This window comes from Oreochromis niloticus, linkage group LG16, assembly GCF_001858045.2.
Source record: "Oreochromis niloticus isolate F11D_XX linkage group LG16, O_niloticus_UMD_NMBU, whole genome shotgun sequence".
NCBI classification, from domain to species: Eukaryota; Metazoa; Chordata; class Actinopteri; order Cichliformes; family Cichlidae; genus Oreochromis; species Oreochromis niloticus.
In genome coordinates this window covers 28,111,419-28,131,599 of record NC_031987.2, presented here as the reverse complement: position 1 = coordinate 28,131,599, position 20,181 = coordinate 28,111,419, and the positions used below count along the sequence as shown (strand labels likewise).

General features: G+C 39.8%; 1 protein-coding gene across 1 annotated transcript in view; it reads left to right on the top strand.

The window, feature by feature from the left end:
• man1a2 (mannosidase, alpha, class 1A, member 2) overlaps positions 1–20,181 on the top strand; it is a 124,865-nt gene that overhangs the window by 50,709 nt on the left and 53,975 nt on the right. Inside the window, 1 exon segment of the mRNA XM_003456598.5 lies at positions 8,882–9,000. Within this exon segment, the coding sequence (XP_003456646.1) occupies positions 8,882–9,000 (119 nt within the window).

The window sequence follows — 20,181 nt, the reverse complement described above, 5'->3', positions numbered from 1 at the left end:
AATGTTGGGGAAACCTGCGGTCAGCTGAGACTGAAGAAGTCACTTTGGATGAGTGATGTAACGTTTCTCCCACTGAAAAGCTACGTCCAGATGAACTGAATACACCTTTTGGGGTATTCATGATATGTTAGAGTATTTTTGCATGTCCATAAAGTCTCTGTGGGTTAGGAGCTGTATACAAACAAAAGCAATGCGATGCATATTGCTCTGCTCTGGGTGTATTGTCAGCATTGATTGCAAGATATTGAATAACCCACAGAGCCTACTTCTAGTACTTCCTTAGTTATCTTTTTATGGATGCAGCATGCTGTCAGCTGTAAGCTATTATCCAAAACTCCTCACTGTTGTTGCCTTTTTCATGAAGGTTGATTCCAGAAATCTTATGACACTATTATCATAGTCTTAGTTTGGTGCTCGTAGTTCATTGACAAATAAGTGTAAAACAGTGTCAGCTAAACTGTTACTGTTCATAGGTGAGTTGCCGAACTTAGATCTGTTGTGCATACATAAATACCTTCCTAACATTTCAGATGACGGGGTGTCATTATCACTCACCTTCTACATTTTATTTGCAGACACTTCTCTCTTGTACAGGTTCTAATGAGACAAAATATCAGTTTTACCTCCAAACAACCACAGTTTAACTAGGTTACTGAAAATTTGTTCACGGTCATGTGTGCTTCAAGTGGGAAAATTTTACTTGACAGTAACGAGAGTTTATAACACAAGCTTTTTAAAGAAAAACATTTATTCTGTTTGTTTGTAAAAGGAAACTTCTATTCATCTCATATTTTGGAAATAATGGGAAACTAATATTTTGTTGGTTAATACTTAGAAACTGAAGTGATTTCCCATGTTGGATAAGAAGCCACGCTGTTTAACTGAAGGCATTTCTCTTCCAAAGCTTGCACATTGTACACTCAGATGTGTTGATGACTGAGACAGTAAGAAAGAGTGGAGTGGGGTGAAAGGTTTGCCTGATGATTGCTTCCTAATGATGTCCCAAAGAGTCGAGACTGCTTTCTGCAGCAGAGTAGGAAGCAGAGGAAGAGAAGGAAGCAGAGATCAGGGATTGTGGAGGGGAAGACGGAGAGAAATCCAGCTGATGCTTCATTAAGCCCTATGCCTCTTAGTTACTGTTGCCATGCTTGTCTGCACATTTCGAGTTCACAGTGGTAACAGTGGCAGATTTGCTCACTGAAATTCTTGGTGTTTCTGGAATCACGGGTTCATGATGTCAGGCTGTAGTTACAGCAGTAACCATCACTATTCCACAGAGTCACCTGCCAAATGGACTTGATTTGCCGAGTTGGAAGTAAGTTATTAGTAAGTTATTGGATATATTGTAATCTGATAGCAGTGAAACAAAACCATGAAATGCTTACATTAGTGGTTAAAGTTATTATAAATGCAAAGTACAGTTGTTTTTTTATGCCTTCTAAAAATGTATTATTAGTAATTGTAACCTCTGGACACCACTTCAGATCTGATCTGTACCTGCTAGAATTAATTGGTACTTGTATTTATGACTGAGCTTGTTACATAATTCCTACCCTGACAGGCTTTGGAACAATTACAATGTGAATAGAGAGTGAAGAGTAAGACCTGAATTCTGCTCCCAAACAAGGCTTCAAATCTTCTTCAGAACATTGACGTGGGCCTCCCTTTCAGATTAAACTTTCAGCAGGGCTGCCAGTGCCAAATTGGACAGCAGGAAACAGAAGGATTTGCCTGCTGCTGAGTCCAGCAGGAATGTGCATAAGCCTCTCAAACAGAGAAGAAAAAGGGGAAGGCTCTTAAACAAAACATTACCTTGTAGGTTTGTATCCACAGGCTTTGGCATTTTTATTGTCTGCCATCTATGTGAGCAGATGATGATCAAGGTTGTATAACTGCTGCTGAATAATTGGTTTGGGCACATTGGAACCAGTCAGGTTGTTACTTTTTGTCAAAGGGGTCTGATTCAGTACAGTTCGGGGAGGTATGGTGGCAGTGCAAAGCTGTGAAAAAGTTGTACTTGGCGGCCCAGTTGTTTTGATGTGAATTTGTTTCAGATAAATTGGTTGTATAGTTCTGTCTCTCAGCAAATCTCATGTGCATACCATTTAGATTTTGTAGGAGTTGCTGACCTTTTATTTAACTAAAATACTTCAGGAAAGGTCACACTCCTCTTTCCTCTCCATTGCCCACACTTACACATCTTGGCCAACGTTCTGTTTTCATACAGATGACTTTCCTCAGCTTTGTCGTTTCTTTTGTTTTTGTCTGTCAGTGACAAAGACCCACATTTGACATTATGCTTTGTGTTTTAAACAAAGGGGACTTTGACTTATGAAACAATTGAGCATTTGAAAGGCTAGATTGCAGTAACTTTGTACAAGAAAGGCAGCGATAATTGCCCTAGTAACCCGCTTAACGCCCATATATTCTCTTTTTACAGATGGATCATTTAGATGACCTTTTTAGTCATTAAGATTTAATAACATGGAGTGATGAAAAATACGCTTTTTAGATGTTTTTCTGGTTCCACTGTCCTTGTGGGAGATTATTACCTCTTGACAAGATTTTTCTTTAAAAACTTGATTGCAGTGCTAAGGAACATTATTCACATCTCACATCTTACTTTATTACCTTTTTAAATTATTTTTCACAAAGATTAGCACAGTCACCAAAAGAGCATAGACACCTATCTAAACTTTGTACAACTTGTCTGTTGGACATGGAAAATGTAGTGCAGATCAAATTTGCTGAATCTGTTTTCTTCTTTCTTCTGAGTCTAATATTCAGTTCTGAGTAGTGTTCTTTTAGACAGACCTGTGGTGTTCTGTCCATGACAGGCCAGACCAAATTACAGAAAATAATACCAACAGTTTTATTACAACTTTGCATTCAAAGTAGGCTCTTGGGTGAAAAACTAACAGCCACAGTAGCCATGTGGGGATATATATGTGATATAGGGATTCACAGTAACCCTATAATCCTAGCTCCACCCGTAGTGCAGGCATTTGGTTACACATATTGTCATATAATCACATAATGTTGGCCTATCTAATTCGATTGTGACATCATTAACTGAGCTGAAATCCTTTGACCATTCAGCTCTTCATTTGCAAACACAAGCGACACTGTTATCAAAGTTATTTGTTTCATTTTCTTTGCACACGGGGCAAGGGGATGCCAGCAAATACCTTTACACTAAGACCAGTGCCGACTGAGGCTCTTTGGCACCGAGCCTGGAAACGGGCATCCGGACTGAGGTTTAGCCAGGGAGCTCATGTAGAGCTGAAAAGCCCAGTCTGACCAGTAACACTCTGAGGCAGAAAACAGAACACAGCAGATGTTTAATTCTGCTGCCAAATAAGTTGGTAACCACTTACTCATTGCCAGCCAGGCTGGTCTGAATTGGCCTGGGGAGTTTGATTTGGCTTCATTAATTGCCACTGGGCATATTACAGGACAGGCTGCAGGCCCACAGAGGACCTGGGTCCATAGAAGAGGAGAAACGGTCCAGAACTGTGCAGGATGCTTTAACTGCACTTGCTAAATTTTAAACTGAGTGATATGTTGGAACAAAGGTTCGCTTTAAAGCAAAAGGCATCATGGTAATCTTGACTTTGCTGATGCCAGCTCATTTTATTTCACGTCTCCCAAAATTGCACCACATATATGTTAGGAATTTATTTTTCTGCTGGTGACAGCTGCAGTGTTTTGTGAAGAAACAATGCCATTTATGATCGAGTTAGATGGTAAATTAAATCCCCGTAACACTAACTGAACTCGACTACTTTGTTAAAGTCGAACTGGAGTATTTCCAGGTATCCTGAACACTCCAGAGAAAATACTGTTTCAGCAGGGTTGTCATGATACTTTACTTTCAAATTCAGTACTGATACCCAGGAAAATACTTGATATTCAATAACATTTTTGATACCACGGGAAAGATTTTGGCCCCATCCTGCAACAAAAGGCATTTGCTGTAAATGTAAAATTGTTAATTTTACATAACTTTTTACAATAATTTCCAAATTATAAGTTAGATTTAAAACACTGGTATTTAGGATAAAGTTTAGAGGATTTATTCGTTTTACAAAGTTAAAGTTTCAGATTTTTTTCTACATCTGCCTGGAACCTCTCACTGTTCACGCTGATCCACCTCATTCTGCAGCTCTTCACATCTTCAGCTCTGCTCTTCAGTCCTGAAACCTGCATAATCCTGCTGCTCTGCTCTGAATTTTACTCTTTATTTGCTCGGATTAGTTCTCCACACTCTAGACTCTCTATTCAGTTCACCTGTAGTTCCCCCTGTGCTCTGTTTGCACAGCCTGCAACCTGCCTCGTTCTACATGTGGCTGCAATCAGCACTTCCACGGCTTAATATTTCATGACCTGAACTTCTCTAGCTGCAACTTTAATTAAAATAGATGGCTGATGTGTCCATCTATCTTAATGAGTTCCTGGAATAACAAGCACCTATAACACGTGTTATTTAATTTCAGCAGTGTAGAACGTACAGATTCATGACATCGCTAGACAGCTTTGCTGTTTGTTGTAGTAGTAGGAGCAGCTCTTCCTCAGAGTTTGCATTTAGAATTTTAAAACTTTTCCCAAAATTTAAATGTACCAGGCTGCGTCAGCTTGTTCTGTTTGGATCAGTTCTTCTCTACTGAAGGGAGGAAGGGTCTCATAATTTCCAAGAACCAGACCTTTATTTACTTTCTTGTAGGTCAGTAAACACAGCATCATACAGAGATTTGTTAAAGGGAACGGCTCTTCTGGTAACACATACACCTCAGATTTCAGCTTCATCACACGTCCTCAAACACACTGCAACTTAAATCTGGGATGTCGGACTTCGACTTTCAGAGGGCAACCCTGGATGTAAGGGTGAAATAGTCTCTACAGGAGTAAGAAGAGTAGACTTGCAACTAGACCTGCATGTCTACAGAGTTGTGTAGAGGTCATGATAAGAAACACAAGGCACGACACGGACACTTGAAACACAAATGCTTTGCATGTACGTCCACACATCACCTCTACACTTTCTTCCGTTTTCATTCAATTCAGAGCCAAACCAACCGAATTTATGCATCACACGCACAAACACACACACCTGAGCTCTCAATCATCTCCCACTCTCCCTGAGCCGACAGTTTACAAGACAGGGAGAATGGAGACTGAATAATGGCATCACGTTTTCCTGCCTCGTGTGAATTCATACCTCTGAAACCTGTCGTCTAATGAAACCGGCACGGAGCCTGGGACGGAGAGTGTGAGTGTTCGAGAGAGGGAGAGACAGAGATAATGGAGGGGGAGGGGGAGAGAGGTGTGTGTGAAATTGTGATAGATGGAGAGAGCATGTTGAAGAGTGGGGGGTGGAGTTCAGTTGAAGTAGCGAGAAGCTGTGTGGTGTATCAAAGGGAAGGAAAGGGAGAGTACGTGAATCTATGTTAAAAGAGCAGGAGAGCTGATGAGAGTGTGTGTTGGTTTGCAGCTGACGAGGTCTGTGTGCACGAGGCAGTGGCAATAATTCCCCGAATAAATAAACCTCATCCCGGCCAATTTGTCTCTGATAAGCAGCGCCTGGCAACCCTAAAATCAACTCCTGGAAGCACCAGTTCAACTTCATGCGATGCCTTTGGTGTTGTTCATATCAAGGCTGCAGAGCACTCAGGCTGTGAAAACCCATGGCAACAGAACGTGACAGAGATGATACAGGAAGATGCATGGTGACCGTTCGTAGGTAAAGATGTTGTTGAGTCAAATTAACAAAAATTGCATTTTTCAGTGAGATATATATGTAAAAAAGCGTGAATGGCGTGTCTGCGAATCTGGGTTCTGAATGGAGCGATCAAGGAAAGATTAGGGAGAACGCAGTGAGACAGTGATGAATGAGAGCAAGCAGATGGTTCGGTATACGAGGGAGGGGCAGATGAAAAGATGGAGGCTGAGCTGGAGAGAGAAACTTTCCAGGTGTGATCACAAGGTTATTTCCAAAGATGAGAGCGAGCAGAATTTCTCAAGGTTAGAGAAACACGCCCAGAAGAGTCCGGGGGATACGCATAAGTAATCTGCACATTTAAATTCTCTTTTGCTTTGAATTTGGAGCTGGGATTAGACGTTGGAGGGTGTTTCATTTGATGAGGTTGTTCCTAGATTGGATCGGCCAAAGGAAAGCCCCGCTTTCATTGGTTTTCATGTTGGCAAACGCGGACAAGGTGAAAAACCCAGAGAACACCTTCACTACTTGAGAATTTGGATTTTTTAAAAATATAGAAAGAAAAAATCCATCAACTAAAAGCTTCTGCTTACATACAGAAGGGCAGTTTGTCCCCAATCAGTTAATCCAGTCCTTTTTGTTTTTATATGTTACCCATTCACAGCAACAGTCACCTCAAGGTGCTTTATATTGTAAGGTAAAGACTCTACAGTATTTCCAGTTCTTTAAAGTATCACTTGCAGGTTTTTTCATGAACATAAGGATTGAATAATCACTTGCAGAGGATTTTAAGGGCTATTTTATTTCTATTTGGATCAATACCCAAATTGTTGTCTTTAAATCCAAGACCTTTTAACACAACATACGTTGTCTGGGATGTCTAGGTTGCGTTCAAGATGTTTGATAAACACCAAAACTCCTTTTGGTATTAAAATCCTCTTTTCTGGACAATAGATAAGAGGTTTGATACTACCCTTTTGTTGTTTTGTTGTTCATATATGGACCTGTTGAAGAAAACGGGTCCATATATGAAATGTTAGTGTCACATTTCATTTGCTTTATAACACAACAGTGTTAATGATTGACAGAGCAGAGGTGTCATTGTTGTGAACACATAGGAAGCACTGCATTTAGGAGCTATTGCACAAAACCTTTAGAGGAGTATTCTGAGATGGTATCTCTGACAGGCCTCTGTCTTTGCGTCAGCAGTGTCACATTGCTATGGGAGCCTCAAGCGTACCTGTAGGTGATGGAAGTGACAGAAGGGAGGGAGATGGGGGTTGTGTGGTGCAGCAGAGGGGCTCTGCTCTACCAACGGTTGCGCCAATCTGTCAAGATCCGGCAGGCAGCCAGGGCATCTTGCTATCAGCTCCGCCCGCCTGACTGCAGTGTATTTTTAGAGTGATTTAGAGGTTCCTGTCTATGATGATAATAACACTGCAGCTCCTGCATGAAGCCAGACACTCTCCTTTTGAATGGATTCATAGATAAGCAGGGATGGCGAGCAGACTCAGGAATTCTAGCTGTTCACGCAGTTTCTGATATGAAATGAGGACGGATTTAAAGGGCAGTGCCACTGACTTTTACCTCTGAAATACGGTGGTAATGTATGCACACTGAACTAAAGCAAACTGGAAGGCAATAGTAGAAAGGGTGTAAATGATCTGATGAAATAGTCATTTTAATGATATTTCCATGAATATCCTATAACTCCTTTTTCCCCTTTAATTTCTAAGGAGGGTTTTGATTTACATAAAGCTGAACCTTACTGGCATAAAGTCAGTTTTAATAACTTATAATAAGCAGTTCCCTGTTCCTGTAATGTCTTGTGATTACTAGTCGTCTCCTCAGAATGGAAAAAGCAATGAAATGTGGCAATGTGTTTGAATTAGTCCTACTGTGACACACATTAGCAAAGGAAAAAACATTTTAAAATGTCACTGATTGAACAGACAAACACACAGAGCTGCTCCTGGCTGCAAATTGATGATTTTTTTTTTTTATCCCAGAGGGTTGCTACCATTCAACTTGGCTGAATGCTTTTGCCCATTGGTTGGCTACTCTTGGTCTTTTGTTTTTTTTTTTTTAACTGTGTCTACTTTTTGCTGATTTCAATGATCTGAGTTCTGGTTAGCTTTAAAAGATCCATCTTGAACTGCATGAGAGGGATTTTTATTAGGTTTGTTGTTCAGAATGTTTATGTGGTGGTGTGTGAATGTCACAAGCTATTGTCATGTTAGCTTGTAGCTGTGAATGCGCATGCGACTATTTATTTGAAGTATTATAAACATTTTAACTGTAACTGCTGTCTGGGTTGATGTAATTGTGTCCAATGATTTGATTTAAAGCTGTACATGGCAAGCCTGTTCTGTATTCACAGTAAATTGAGCAAAAATGTAAGCATACTTTAATTAATAAATTAATTATATTAAAGTTAAACACACTCATTTACAATATAATTACCTGTAAGAGAGTAGAGTGTGTAATTGTAGCTATATTTGACAAATTTCAGTTAATGCCACACACTCAGTTTTTGTAAAAGCCGCCAGACACACACAAATTGTTAGTAGTTTGGAAAGAGGAAAGCTACAAGGTTTGGTGCTAATAAAGACAAACCCATTAAGCGAGCCTGAAGAACAATGGTAATGCCAAATGAGACGGTGGCTAATCAGAGAGAAAATTATCTTGACCGTGTGATCAGTGAATGTCCTGTCAAAGACATACACAGGCTTACACTCCAAAAACACAATATAATCAGTAAAGCAAGTTTAAAGTGGATGGGATGAACTGTTGTCAACAGAGGCAAAGAACAGAAACATACATGCAGGCTTCTTGGACTGAGTAGTGCGATATGTGACGTGCTTATCCTCAGGTAAGGGTAAATCATCGTTGTTAGAGGCATAACACTGCACAGACTACATCGTTGTAGAAAATGGATCCAACTGTTATCGGCACTGATTTTTCACTTTCTCTTAATAAGTTCAGTGCATGTCTCCAAAAAAGCAATGCACTGTGTACAGTTTGCAGCTTTTTCCATGCATGCGTCTTTGGGACAGCCTCTGATGGATGTGAAACAAATGTCACTGTTATTTGCATAAATAAATATTCATATGAGCAATAACTGGAGAGAAGAATTTCAATTGTTTGATCTTGTGTGTTGTACAGGTAGTTCTCAACTGGGGGCAACCATCGTGGATGCAGTAGATACTCTGTACATCATGGGTCTGCACGAGGAGTTCAAGGATGGCCAGGAGTGGATTGAACAGAATCTGGACTTCAGTGTGGTGCGTACCCACCTTCCCTCTCTACACATAAAATACCCAAGAACACTTGGGTATAATTAAGCCTTCCATTAATATCTTAATGATGATCTCCAGCTTGTCCACATAACGCTCTTAAGAATGCGCTGCTGTCATAAGAGATGACTTGCACTTAAATAAATGTCACCGGAGTGCTCATTGAGCCACACTTTAGGATTGAAGAGTTTGTAGTTTGTTACCTGAAGAGGAAAAATAGAAGAACGACTTGAAGAGGCCAAAATAGTAATATGCCTAATCTGCCCAATCATTTTGATAGAGCCTTGACTGATTAATGAGCTGATCTGATGCATGCTTTCTTGACATTATTTTTCATCAGCCCATCAGCACTATTAGACCATAAATAATATGCAAACATTACTCAAAATCCCTGTGAATGTTGGCAGTGGATTGTCACCAATTAACTCATCTAGATTGTATCACTCCCATGTTGCTGTTGGAAACTATTAGACTAGAGAATATTTTCAGTATTTATCCTGATATCGAACATTATAGTAATAATGATTTCAAACATTGCTTCATTCAGGCTGTGTTTTGCAGTCACAATCGTGACTTTGTCCTCTCTATCCATTTTCTTCTCCCTTCCTCTCACAGCCTTTTCCGTTAAGTGTTTCTCATTTCCATGTCTTGTCCATCAGTTCAGCAGCTCCCCTCATTTATTTCCTCTGCTTCAGTCCTCCTCTCCCATCACCAGCTTTTCTTTCCTTCCTTTCAGATGTCAATCACCTCCTTGCTTTAATGTTTTTCTACTGTGCTGCTTGCTAGGGCTGCAGCTGTCGATTATTTTAGTAATTAAGTAATCTATCGATAATTCCATCCATTAATCGAGTAATCGGTTAAGGAATGCTTTTATCTTATTAATGAAGACACAGGTTTTTCAAAATGAACTAAATGGTAAATGGCCTGTATTTGTATAGCGCTTTACACAACCAGTCATCCACCCATTCACACACTGGTGATGGCAAGCTACATTGTAGCCACTGACAGAGGCGAGGCTGCCGGACACTGGCACCACCGGGCCCTCTGACCACCACCAGTAGGCAACGGGTGAAGTGTCTTGCCCAAGGACACAACGACCGAGACTGTCCAAGCTAGGGCTCGAACCGGCAACCTACCTACTAACCAACTACTCGTTGGTTTCCATTTTTAGAAATTGCAATTTTTTAGTGGAAACAGCTGTCAAAAAACCCCAAAAAGAAAACAAGTTAACCCTTCAAAATGGCACATAAATACAATCAAATTACATTTTTTACAGAAAATATTTTCTTAAATGCAAAAATACATAAAGAATCTCAAGTACAGCCAAAGTCAAAATAAAATAAGATATACATGGAATCTAAAGTATATAAATTGACCTTCAATGGCGATCACAGGAACAGTGCTGCTGTTTAGGACACTGTTTTCTTTCACTCAGTCTCAGTGATGGCGCCGCCGCCGCCGCTTTGCTCTTCATGGTGTGTAAACAGACTCCGGCTCCACGTTAAACTTTGACACCATCATCATCATCTCTGCTGTTGTGTTATCAGTGTGTGTGTCCTTAATGTCAAAGTTTTATTGTCACGCTGCTCCTAAATACGTTTATATTGCAGGTCTGTTTTTAGTTGCAAAGCTGCCTCGCCTTCCCATGGTGACAGCGGCACACTACGGAGCCATGTGTTAAAGGAAGCATCGAAGCAAAGAATTTGTGTTGAGAATTATTTTGTAATTGAATTATTCAAACTACGCGATGAATTGTTGCAGCCCTACTGCTCGCATATTCCTATATACTCCATTATTAGCATTTTCTACTCTTAAGTGTGCTTCATACAACTCGCCTCATTCACCCATTTACACACACTGATATAGGTAGGAAAAGCATAGAAAAAAATACTTAAGTGTTTACTATCTAACATTCGTACATAACCCCCGAAGTTGGAAAACAGTTTAGGAGTTAGTATCTTGCCGAAGATATTTGGCATGCAGCCTGAAGCAGGAATTGACCAACCTTCCGATTAGTAGATGAGCCGCTCCACCTCCTGAGCCAAAGCAGGTCACTCATTCCCCATCTTTCACTACTCACTCGCTCCTCGGTGCATTCTCAGCCTTTAAAAGTGTCTCTGTATTTCTAAATAATGTGACTCTACATTTAGTCTTGGTTCTTCTAATCAGTTTTCCCTAAATTCAATTCAGTTATTCTGTCCACATTCATTCACTCCTCCTCTCTTTTTATTCCTGTCTTTATACCGGCACCAAACTCTGGTGCCCAAGCTTGTTAGTACCCCTACTGAGCCAATCACAGGACACCTAGCAGGTAGGTAGAGGGGATCTAACAGCCTGACACTTGGAGGGCTAATTAACCTCGGGATCACTGTGGTTCTGCAGAGAAAAGAGGAATGGAGAGAGTGAGAGGAGAAAGGCTTAGATTGCATGGAGGACATGGGTGAAATTGGGTTAGGAGAAACGCAACTCAGAGAGAGAAACCGAAACTGGTGAAGATCAGTCACAGTTTAGTTGAATGGAAGGAGGAAGATTAGAGGGGAGAACAAAATGGCTGCAATATGGGTAAAATAGATGGGCAAGGGAAGGAGGAAAAAATAAAGGTTAAGAAAAGAAAAGATGGGGAGAAAAGACAATTATACATAAAGATATAATAGTGGCTCTGTAGTAGTAAAAACAAATCCGTTTGGGGTTGCATCAGAGCCGTACAAAACAAACTGTTTCAAGCTCTTTGGATAGTAGTTGGATAGAGGTTGGGTTGAGAGTCACTTGGCCTCACCTCTGCTAAATTAAATGACTGAACTGGGCCTGTTCACTGTGCTGTTGTTGCCTTTTGGACCATATTTAATGGAACTACGTGGTACAAGTTATTAACAGTCTATGAGGGAAACTCGTTTATATAAAGCTTTTTCAAGAGGATTTAGAGACATTCATCAGCAGTCGACATGGCAGGTACGTGATAGAAGTATGAATGATTAAATATGGGCATCATGTCTATATGATTAGGCAGAAATACAGGAATAAGAAGGGTGGATATTTATGAAGTGAAAAGGATAGAGGAAAAGAGAGAGAGATAGGATGGAAGATTTCATAGTTTTTAACCCTGAGAAAACAGTAAGAGGATACAGAAAGAGATGAAAATTGGCACAGTCATCTTACAATTGTCCCATTTGGTTTCATTAAATAAAAGTAGCAGTGTCTTCTCCAGCACAGTGATATCCAAAATACCCACTGGAGCAGCTAATGTAATAAAAGTTCCCTTAGCAGCATGAGTATGAGATTTGTGCCTTATGAAAAGATGGAGAATTATGAAATGTAAAACAAATGCAATGACAGTGACATGGAGATAAGAGCGTGAGGAAACAAAATTGCGAATATGCTTGTGTTAAGTAATAAAAATCAGGCAGGAGAGGAGAGCCCTCTGGTTACTTAGGAGGGTGAGGAGAGTGGAGATTAGAGGGAGGGGAAGAAGAGAGAGGATGAGATTTGAAGCTGCTGTTAACAAGTGAGAGGAGGAGGGAGGCGTGTCGCTGTGTTTTCATTAATAGCCTTATACCTGTGTGCATTAGGCAAGGGATTCAGGCATAAGCTTCCAGCTATACTATAACATTCAGGAAAGGTTTAGCTAGCTTAGGCTAAACCTTAGAAATATGGTCATGGCATTACTCTGGCTTTTGCACGGGCCTTTTACAAAACAGGTAATAGCCCAGCTTGGAGTGAGCCATATTTTTCTTCAAGCCTGCAGTGGCCTGGCAGTATAATTGGCAGCAAAAGTGTTATTAAACTTGGCCCTTGTGAATATCAAAGATTTGTTCAACCTAAAGAGTGCAGCTGTACCCAGCCTCCCCAGTCAGAGCACTGAGGCTGGAACCAGGCCATAGTCTGCATTTCCATTTGGGAGATTAAATACATCACTCTTAGTCGAGTTTAATCACTTTCTGGTGCATATAGGAGTGCAAGTTGCCCAATATTATATTGAGCTTAGCTGCTTCTGTGTGTGCACCATCATTATTGGAGGAACTTGAGCCTTCAGAGTGAAACTGTTTTTGTATTTCAGGGTCAACTTTGAATTAAGCCTAAATTAAGGTTGAGCTAAGCATGCAAATGAGATGGAGTATAATGAAAGTAGTACCGTATTATATTGATGCTGTTGTGGTGACATGAAAATACATATAAATGGTCCTGTACGGTGGATACGGTGCTGTTAAACTAGCAGGTTTTGTGATGTTAAAAAATGAGAGCACAATAAATCATTTTAAAGTTTTTCCTACTTTTAATGATAACCTGCATTTTTCAAGTAAAAACACAAACACATCTGTTGGGCAAAAAGTAAAAACAAAAAAGTACTGTAAGCTACTTGTAGACGTGTGCACGTCCTTAAACCAATATTTAATTGAGGCACCTTTTGGTTTAATCACAGCATTCAGTCTTCTTGGATAGGTGTGTGTGTGTACACAGTATTTATTGGCTTGGCAATATTTGGCCACTCTTCCTCGCAGAAGCACTCCAAATCTGTCAGATAGAGAGGGCATCTCTTGTGCACAGTCCTGTGCAGGTCAGTCCACAGATTTCTCTATTGGATTTAGGTCTGATCCTGATTTGGATGTGTACTCGGCGCCATTGTCCTGTTGGACGATATAAGTCCTCTTCATCTGCAGCATTCTGGCACTTTTGCTATTTGATTGGTATTTGACTGGTATAATCTCATCCACTTAAGGAGGGGATTATATGGGACTAAAGCCCCAGTTCCAGCTGAAGAAGAGCATCCTGAAAGTGTAAGAATGCCACCACCATGCTTGATTGTGGGTATGGTGTTTTTTGGTTATGCAACAAAAAAAGTGTTGTTTTTGCACAAAAGTACCTTTTGCAATTGTGGCCAAAAAGTTCAGTCTCACACATTTTCCTTCATGTTTTTGGGAGAATTTATGCTCATGTTTGTTTGTTTTGGGGGTTTGGGGTTTGTTTGTTTTTTCTTTTGCAAATTATACTTGGGTTTGGATGCTTTTCTTTGCAAGAAAGGCTTCCGTCTTGCAATCCTACCCCATAGTCCAGAGAAATTGAAAATACATATTGAGATTGTTGTTAGATAGTACACAACTGGTACGTTCCAGAAATTCCTGCAGCTCCTTTAGTGTTACTCTAGTCCTCTGGTAGGCTCCCTAGCTAGTTTTCACCTTGTCTTTTCATCAGCTTTTGGGGGACGTCGAGTTCTTTGCGGTGTCACTTTTTGATGACTGTCTTCACTGTGTTCCTGGTATATTCAGTGCTGTGGAAACTTTGGTACCCTTCTTCTGACTGATACCTTTCAACAGTGAGATCTCTTTGATGCTTTGTAAGCTGTCTGTGAACCACAGCTTTTGATGCAGCAGGCAACTAAGTAAATGTCAGGAAGGTCCTGCTAGGACCGCTGAACTTTATTTGGGGTTAATCAGAGTCTCTTTAATTGATAGCAGGTACCCAAGAAGACAGAACGCTGTCTGCCGCTTCAACAACGTATTAGTTTAAAGGTGTGCCAACTTATGCAAAAAGCTGATTGTTTAAAAAAAATCATCTAACAGATTTGTTTGTTGAAATAATTGAATTGTTTTGAAATCATTGTCAGTCAGTTATTGTGGTCTCATTTTTTTTAACCTCACTAAAACCTGGTATTTAAAGAGGTATGTGTACACCCTTTATAGCCACTGTACTAAGAATAGTTGCTATTCATCATTCCATAGCATTCATTAAGGTAGTTCATGCAACTCCAAATTCATCCAAAGATATGTTGTCTTCCATTTTTTCTTAGTTTAGTTTGATATGCAGGGGAGAAGAGTTCAGTGCATCATGCAACAATACACAGGAACATGAGCCTGTGGCATCAAAACTAGTGGATGGTTCAGTTCTAACTGTAATCTTTAGTCTTTTAGAAATATGTAGAGTGTAATTTACCATTTTGTTTCTAAAGTTGAATGACCTTTGATCTTTGTACCATGTTGCCCCGTTCCTAGAACCCAGTTAGTTTAGGGAGCAATAAAGTCATTGGCCTAAGCAATGAAAATAAGATCCAAGTTATCAAAAACTCCGGCTGAATTGTGCTGTAAGCTGTTTTGGACTGCGTACCATACATGAGAAAATAACAAGTATTTTTGAAATATGTGATTGCGGAGTCGTGATATTATTTCCCTTGTCTTCATCTTACATAAACATAGTAAATTGGTCTTTTTTTTGTGTGTGTGTGTGTGTGTGTGTGTGTGTGTGTGTGTGTGTTTTTAAGCTTTTTATTGCTTAAAAGTAACTGTGTGGTTCTTGTGTGCTTTTAGCAAATTTATGCACATTTTTATTGCATATGTTACACCTGCACTCATCTACCTCTCAATTCAGCCACCCACTTGCCACCAACACATCCTCCAGCTCCAGCTTTACCACTAATGAATGATTAAATAGCTGCCATGTCAGTTTGAGCCAAGCAGTGAGTCATTGTTGGACTCTCTAGTGTCCTGGTTAGACCCCTGCATTGCAGCTTGCCCTCAGATGATGGATGTGTCGGCGTGCGGACTGCATCCATGCTAGGCCCAAACACCCAGCAAACTAATAGACTTTGGGGTTATTAATGCATTAGTTAACAATCAAAATGAGGATTTGATCTGATCCCATGCAGCAAGGAGATAGAAATACTGATTAATTCTAGCTGTTGTGTTTGAGCCCAGTCTGATTTCCTGGATTCATTTATGCAGAGTTCTTTATTCAGATTTTTTTCCTAGCAGTTTTATATGATGTTTCTGGCAATAAGAAATGCAGAGTGATGTTTCACAGTCTTTGACAAGGTAGAAAAGGCCACTCTGCTGTTAAAATCTTTATACCATTGCTGAGCTTTTGTGGTCCTGCTCACTTTAAGCTGTCATGTTTGGCATGATTAGACACATCTTCTCCCATCAGTTTTCCTTCTTCTAGAAGCCTTTTTACTGAAGGTGAAAGCAGTGACTTACTGTGTTGGCTGCTCTCGTGTCATTTCCAATGACAGACGTTAATATTTTAGCTGAATCGTCTGGATGACATGTTTTATCAAATTTGAAGGTCTGTCATCAGATTTGTTGGAATACTTCAGTGAAATCACATACTGTGAATGAAACAAACAAACAAACAAAAAGATGCATTCTCACCAGCTGTTGAGATTCCAGGTTTTAATATGGATATTTTTTTGTAAATTGATTTTTTTTTTTTTTTTAAATACATTGTAAAATTTTATTGTTGAGCTTTTAAAACATAATGTTTTCAAATATGTTGTTTCATCCAAGAATCTTACACCAGGGATGTTTTAACATCATATAAAGCTCTGGGAATAAACAGCAATTAGGTTTGGGAGAGATGTTAAAATCGACAGTCTACAAATATACATTCATGGAGGTGTGAAACATTAACCTGTCTCTCTTACCTTTTATTGTTAATATAATGATTAAAATCCAGCTAAAACAGAACCTTTCAGAATCAGCTTTATTGACATGTGTGAACTGGGCTCCAGCTATTTCTTTGCTTTCAGTGTACAGAACAGAGTAGACAGCAGACAATACTGAGAACGTGACACCAACACGTGTAGCATATTTATGGTGCATTTACAGAGTTGAAGCCACTGTTGATTATAAAGGGTTTAATAATTCCCATATTGACACATGTGGGCACACATGCCTATACGCTTTAATGTACAGTTAGGCCCATAAATATTTGGACAGAGACAACTTTTTTTCTAATTTTGATTCCATACATTACCACAATGAATTTTAAATGAAATAACTTCAATGCGGTTGAAGTGCAGGCTTTGAGTAGGTTGAAAAAGATTGCATAAAAATGTGATGAACTAAAGCATTTTACTACAATCCCTTTAATTCAGGGGCTCAAATGTAATTGGACAAATTCAGTAACTAAAAATAAAATCTTCATTTCTAATACTCGGTTGAAAACCTTTTGCTGGCAATGGGTTTAGTCTTCAACAAGCGAAATGCATGCTATATTATGTATCTGTATTATGAAACACTGCCCAATCAGTTTGACTGCATTTAGCTGGATTTGAGCTGACAGTACGTCTCTGACCACCTCAGATTTCATTCGACTCCTTCTGTCCTGTGTCACATCATCAATAAATACTAGCGTCCCAGTGCCACTGGCAGCCATGCACGCCCAAGCCCATCACACTGCTTCCACTGTGTTTTATAGATGATGTGGTACGCTTTGGATCATGAGCTGTTCTGCACCTTTTCCATAGGTTGATCTAGGTTTTATCTTTCCAAAGAATGTTTTCTCCAGGACTTTGCTGGCTTTTTGAGATTTTTATTTATTTTTTTGATTAGAAAGTCCAATCTAACCTTTCTATTCTTGAGGCTTATCAGTGGCTTGCACCTTGCAGTGAATCCTCTGTATTTACTTTCATGCAGTCTTTTGTTTATGGTAGACTTGGATATTGATACACCTACCTCCTGGAGAGTGTTGTTCACTTGCTTGGCTGTTGTTGAGGGGTTTCTCATCACCATGGAAATGATTCTGCGATCATCCACTTCTGTTGTCTTCTGTGGACGTCCAGGTCTTTTTGTGTTCTTGGTACATCCTGAGTTCTTTCTCAGGAGGTACCAGTTTCTCAGATGGTTTTTTTTTTCTGTTTTCACAGCTTAAGGATGGCTTGTTTCACCTGCATGGAGAGCTAATTTGACTGCATGTTGTCTGTCCACAGCAAAATAAAACCAAGTCAAATAAACTCTAGCCATTTATCTGCTTGATTGATAATGACTAGGGCTCGGTATTGTCACTGATTTCTAGAATCGATTCGTTTCCGATTCACAAGGTCCCGAATCGATTCGATTCAATTCGATTCGATTCGATTTGAATCTGGGAAATTTTGACAGTCAGAAATATTATAATTCAGATCAGTACATTTACATATTTTTGTATCTATAAAAAGGAAGCTGACACCCGCAAGACTTTATCAAAGGTGTAAGTGTCACAGCAGATGCCTTTGTGTCAAAGTAGCTGAAGATAAAACACAGAAAAACATGAAGGTGGTTTTCCTGGCCTGGAATTTTATAAAAATATTCTGCAGTACATCAAAAACAAAAGAAAACCATTAATCAGCATATGAACGTTACCTCTGACGTTACAGTGGTTTTATTATAGACACGGCTAAGCGTTTTGCATTTTGCATAATTTTAAAAAGTTTAAATTTGTTCAGTATTGAACGGCAGAAATTAGGTTTTCTTTTCGGAAGAATGTAAAAAGGGAAAAAAAACAGCGGCGACAGCGCTGTAAACAACGGTAGACTTGTGTGTAACAAGCAAGCGAATAATGCAGAAAACAGATTTTTAGACGGGAAACTGTTCTTGAAGTACAGAGAGAGAGAGAGAGAGAGAGAGCTGTGCATGAAGTGTGATTTTTATCATGGTGGAAGCAAAACAGTAAAGTCAGAGTGATTTGATGACGATGTTTATGTGAAGCGTAGTTTGGATCTTCTTTTGCTGCTGGTTCGGCCAATATTGTTTGGAGAGAGATCAAACTAACAGCTTTAGAATCAGCGCAAAAAGGGCGTGAACACAAAGCGCGGACCTGCCGACAGATCAGAATCAGCGAGCTGTCGGCTTTCAGCCCCGACCGTGTCCGTGCAGTTGTTGTGCCAAAAAGTGATTGTCTGCCAGAAAGTGATTGCCGTCCGCGGGAGCGCACGCAGCCGCTTAAAGCGGCAGCGCCCGTCGGGTGAGAAAGGCGACATCTCACTGATTCTGATCCGCGGGTCCGCGCTGTGTGTTTACGTCCTTGTGCAGAATCCGTGTACCTGCTCTCATTTACTGTCTTAGCTGTTTGGTGGTGGTTGAAATTTTGTGAGGTTTCACCTGAGATTCTGGCATTTCGGGCAAAATAAATTTATATTAAAAAATCGATTCAGGATTTTAATGAATCGATTTCACGTTATCCAAGCCAGAATCGATTTTAATCGATGAATCGATTATTAAAACCCACCCCTAATAATGACGTAACAAAAGAATTGCCAACACCTGCTCATGAAATAGCCTTTGAGTCAATTGTACAATTACTTTAGGTAAGAACAAGGGGGGGCACGTGGAGCTGTCACAAATAGCAAATCTGTCACTGCCTTCTCTACATTTCTTTAAAGCATAGAGCTGGTTAAAATATATTTGTTTATCAAGAATATTCAAGACTTATTTAAAACAAACCCTCATTATCAATAACAGAAAATGGCACAAAAAATAAATGCTGACAGATCTGTTTATACTGATACATGCTGGATATAAATAGAAAAATGTTAGAAACAGTGGGGGGGGGTGAGTGTTGTTAAGAGCGTTAAAATAGAAGATCATATAATGAAGTGACCCTGGTGTCCTGTTTAGTAGCTCCATGACAAAATAAATTATTTCAGTCCAACTGTATATTCCTGTGTCACTCTCATGCCTCACTGCACAACCTGTGTAACTCCCACTTCCCCGTCTGTGCCCACCTCAGGCTTTTTTGTTTTGTTTTGTTTTGTTTTTGTTTTTGTTTAAATCAGGGTCATTTTATTCCTGCTTTTCATTGGGGTCAGTGCTCCTAAACTGCAGCTGTAAATGGCTAACAAGTAAAGGCTGACTGATGCTGTAGACGGATGCCAGCCCAGTCGCCACCTTTCATCAGGTTTAACACAAACCCGTAGCTCGTCTTGCTTTTCAGTGTGGTCTGTGGAGTGCTGATTGTGTGCCGGTAAAAATGAAAACCTTTTTAGTTGGGCTTAGTCTGAAAACTTTGGATGCAGAGAGAAAATATGTGCAAGTTGAAAATAGGTTTATGCAGGCAGTATTCAACACTTTTCCCTTCCAGCACTAATCCACACATGGGATCTCAGGCAGGAAGCAACTCTGGTACTTTAACACACATTCAAACAGCTTGCAAAACAAAAATTAACTCAACATCGAGTTTACAGCTGCTAAATTCTCTCTCTCTCTTTTTTTTTTGCTTATACTCGAGTGAAAGACTCAACAATGATAGGGCTTCACTATTTCAGGAGCAAATCAGACCTGTTATATCTGAGAGGCCAAAATCCACCCTGCTGCGAACAGCCCGTAGATCAAGAGATACTATAGAGATTGTGGGGTTTACCTTCAAAAGATGCTCAGATTTTCAGACATGAACCACAGTATTGTACAGCAAGATGTAACACTGTAT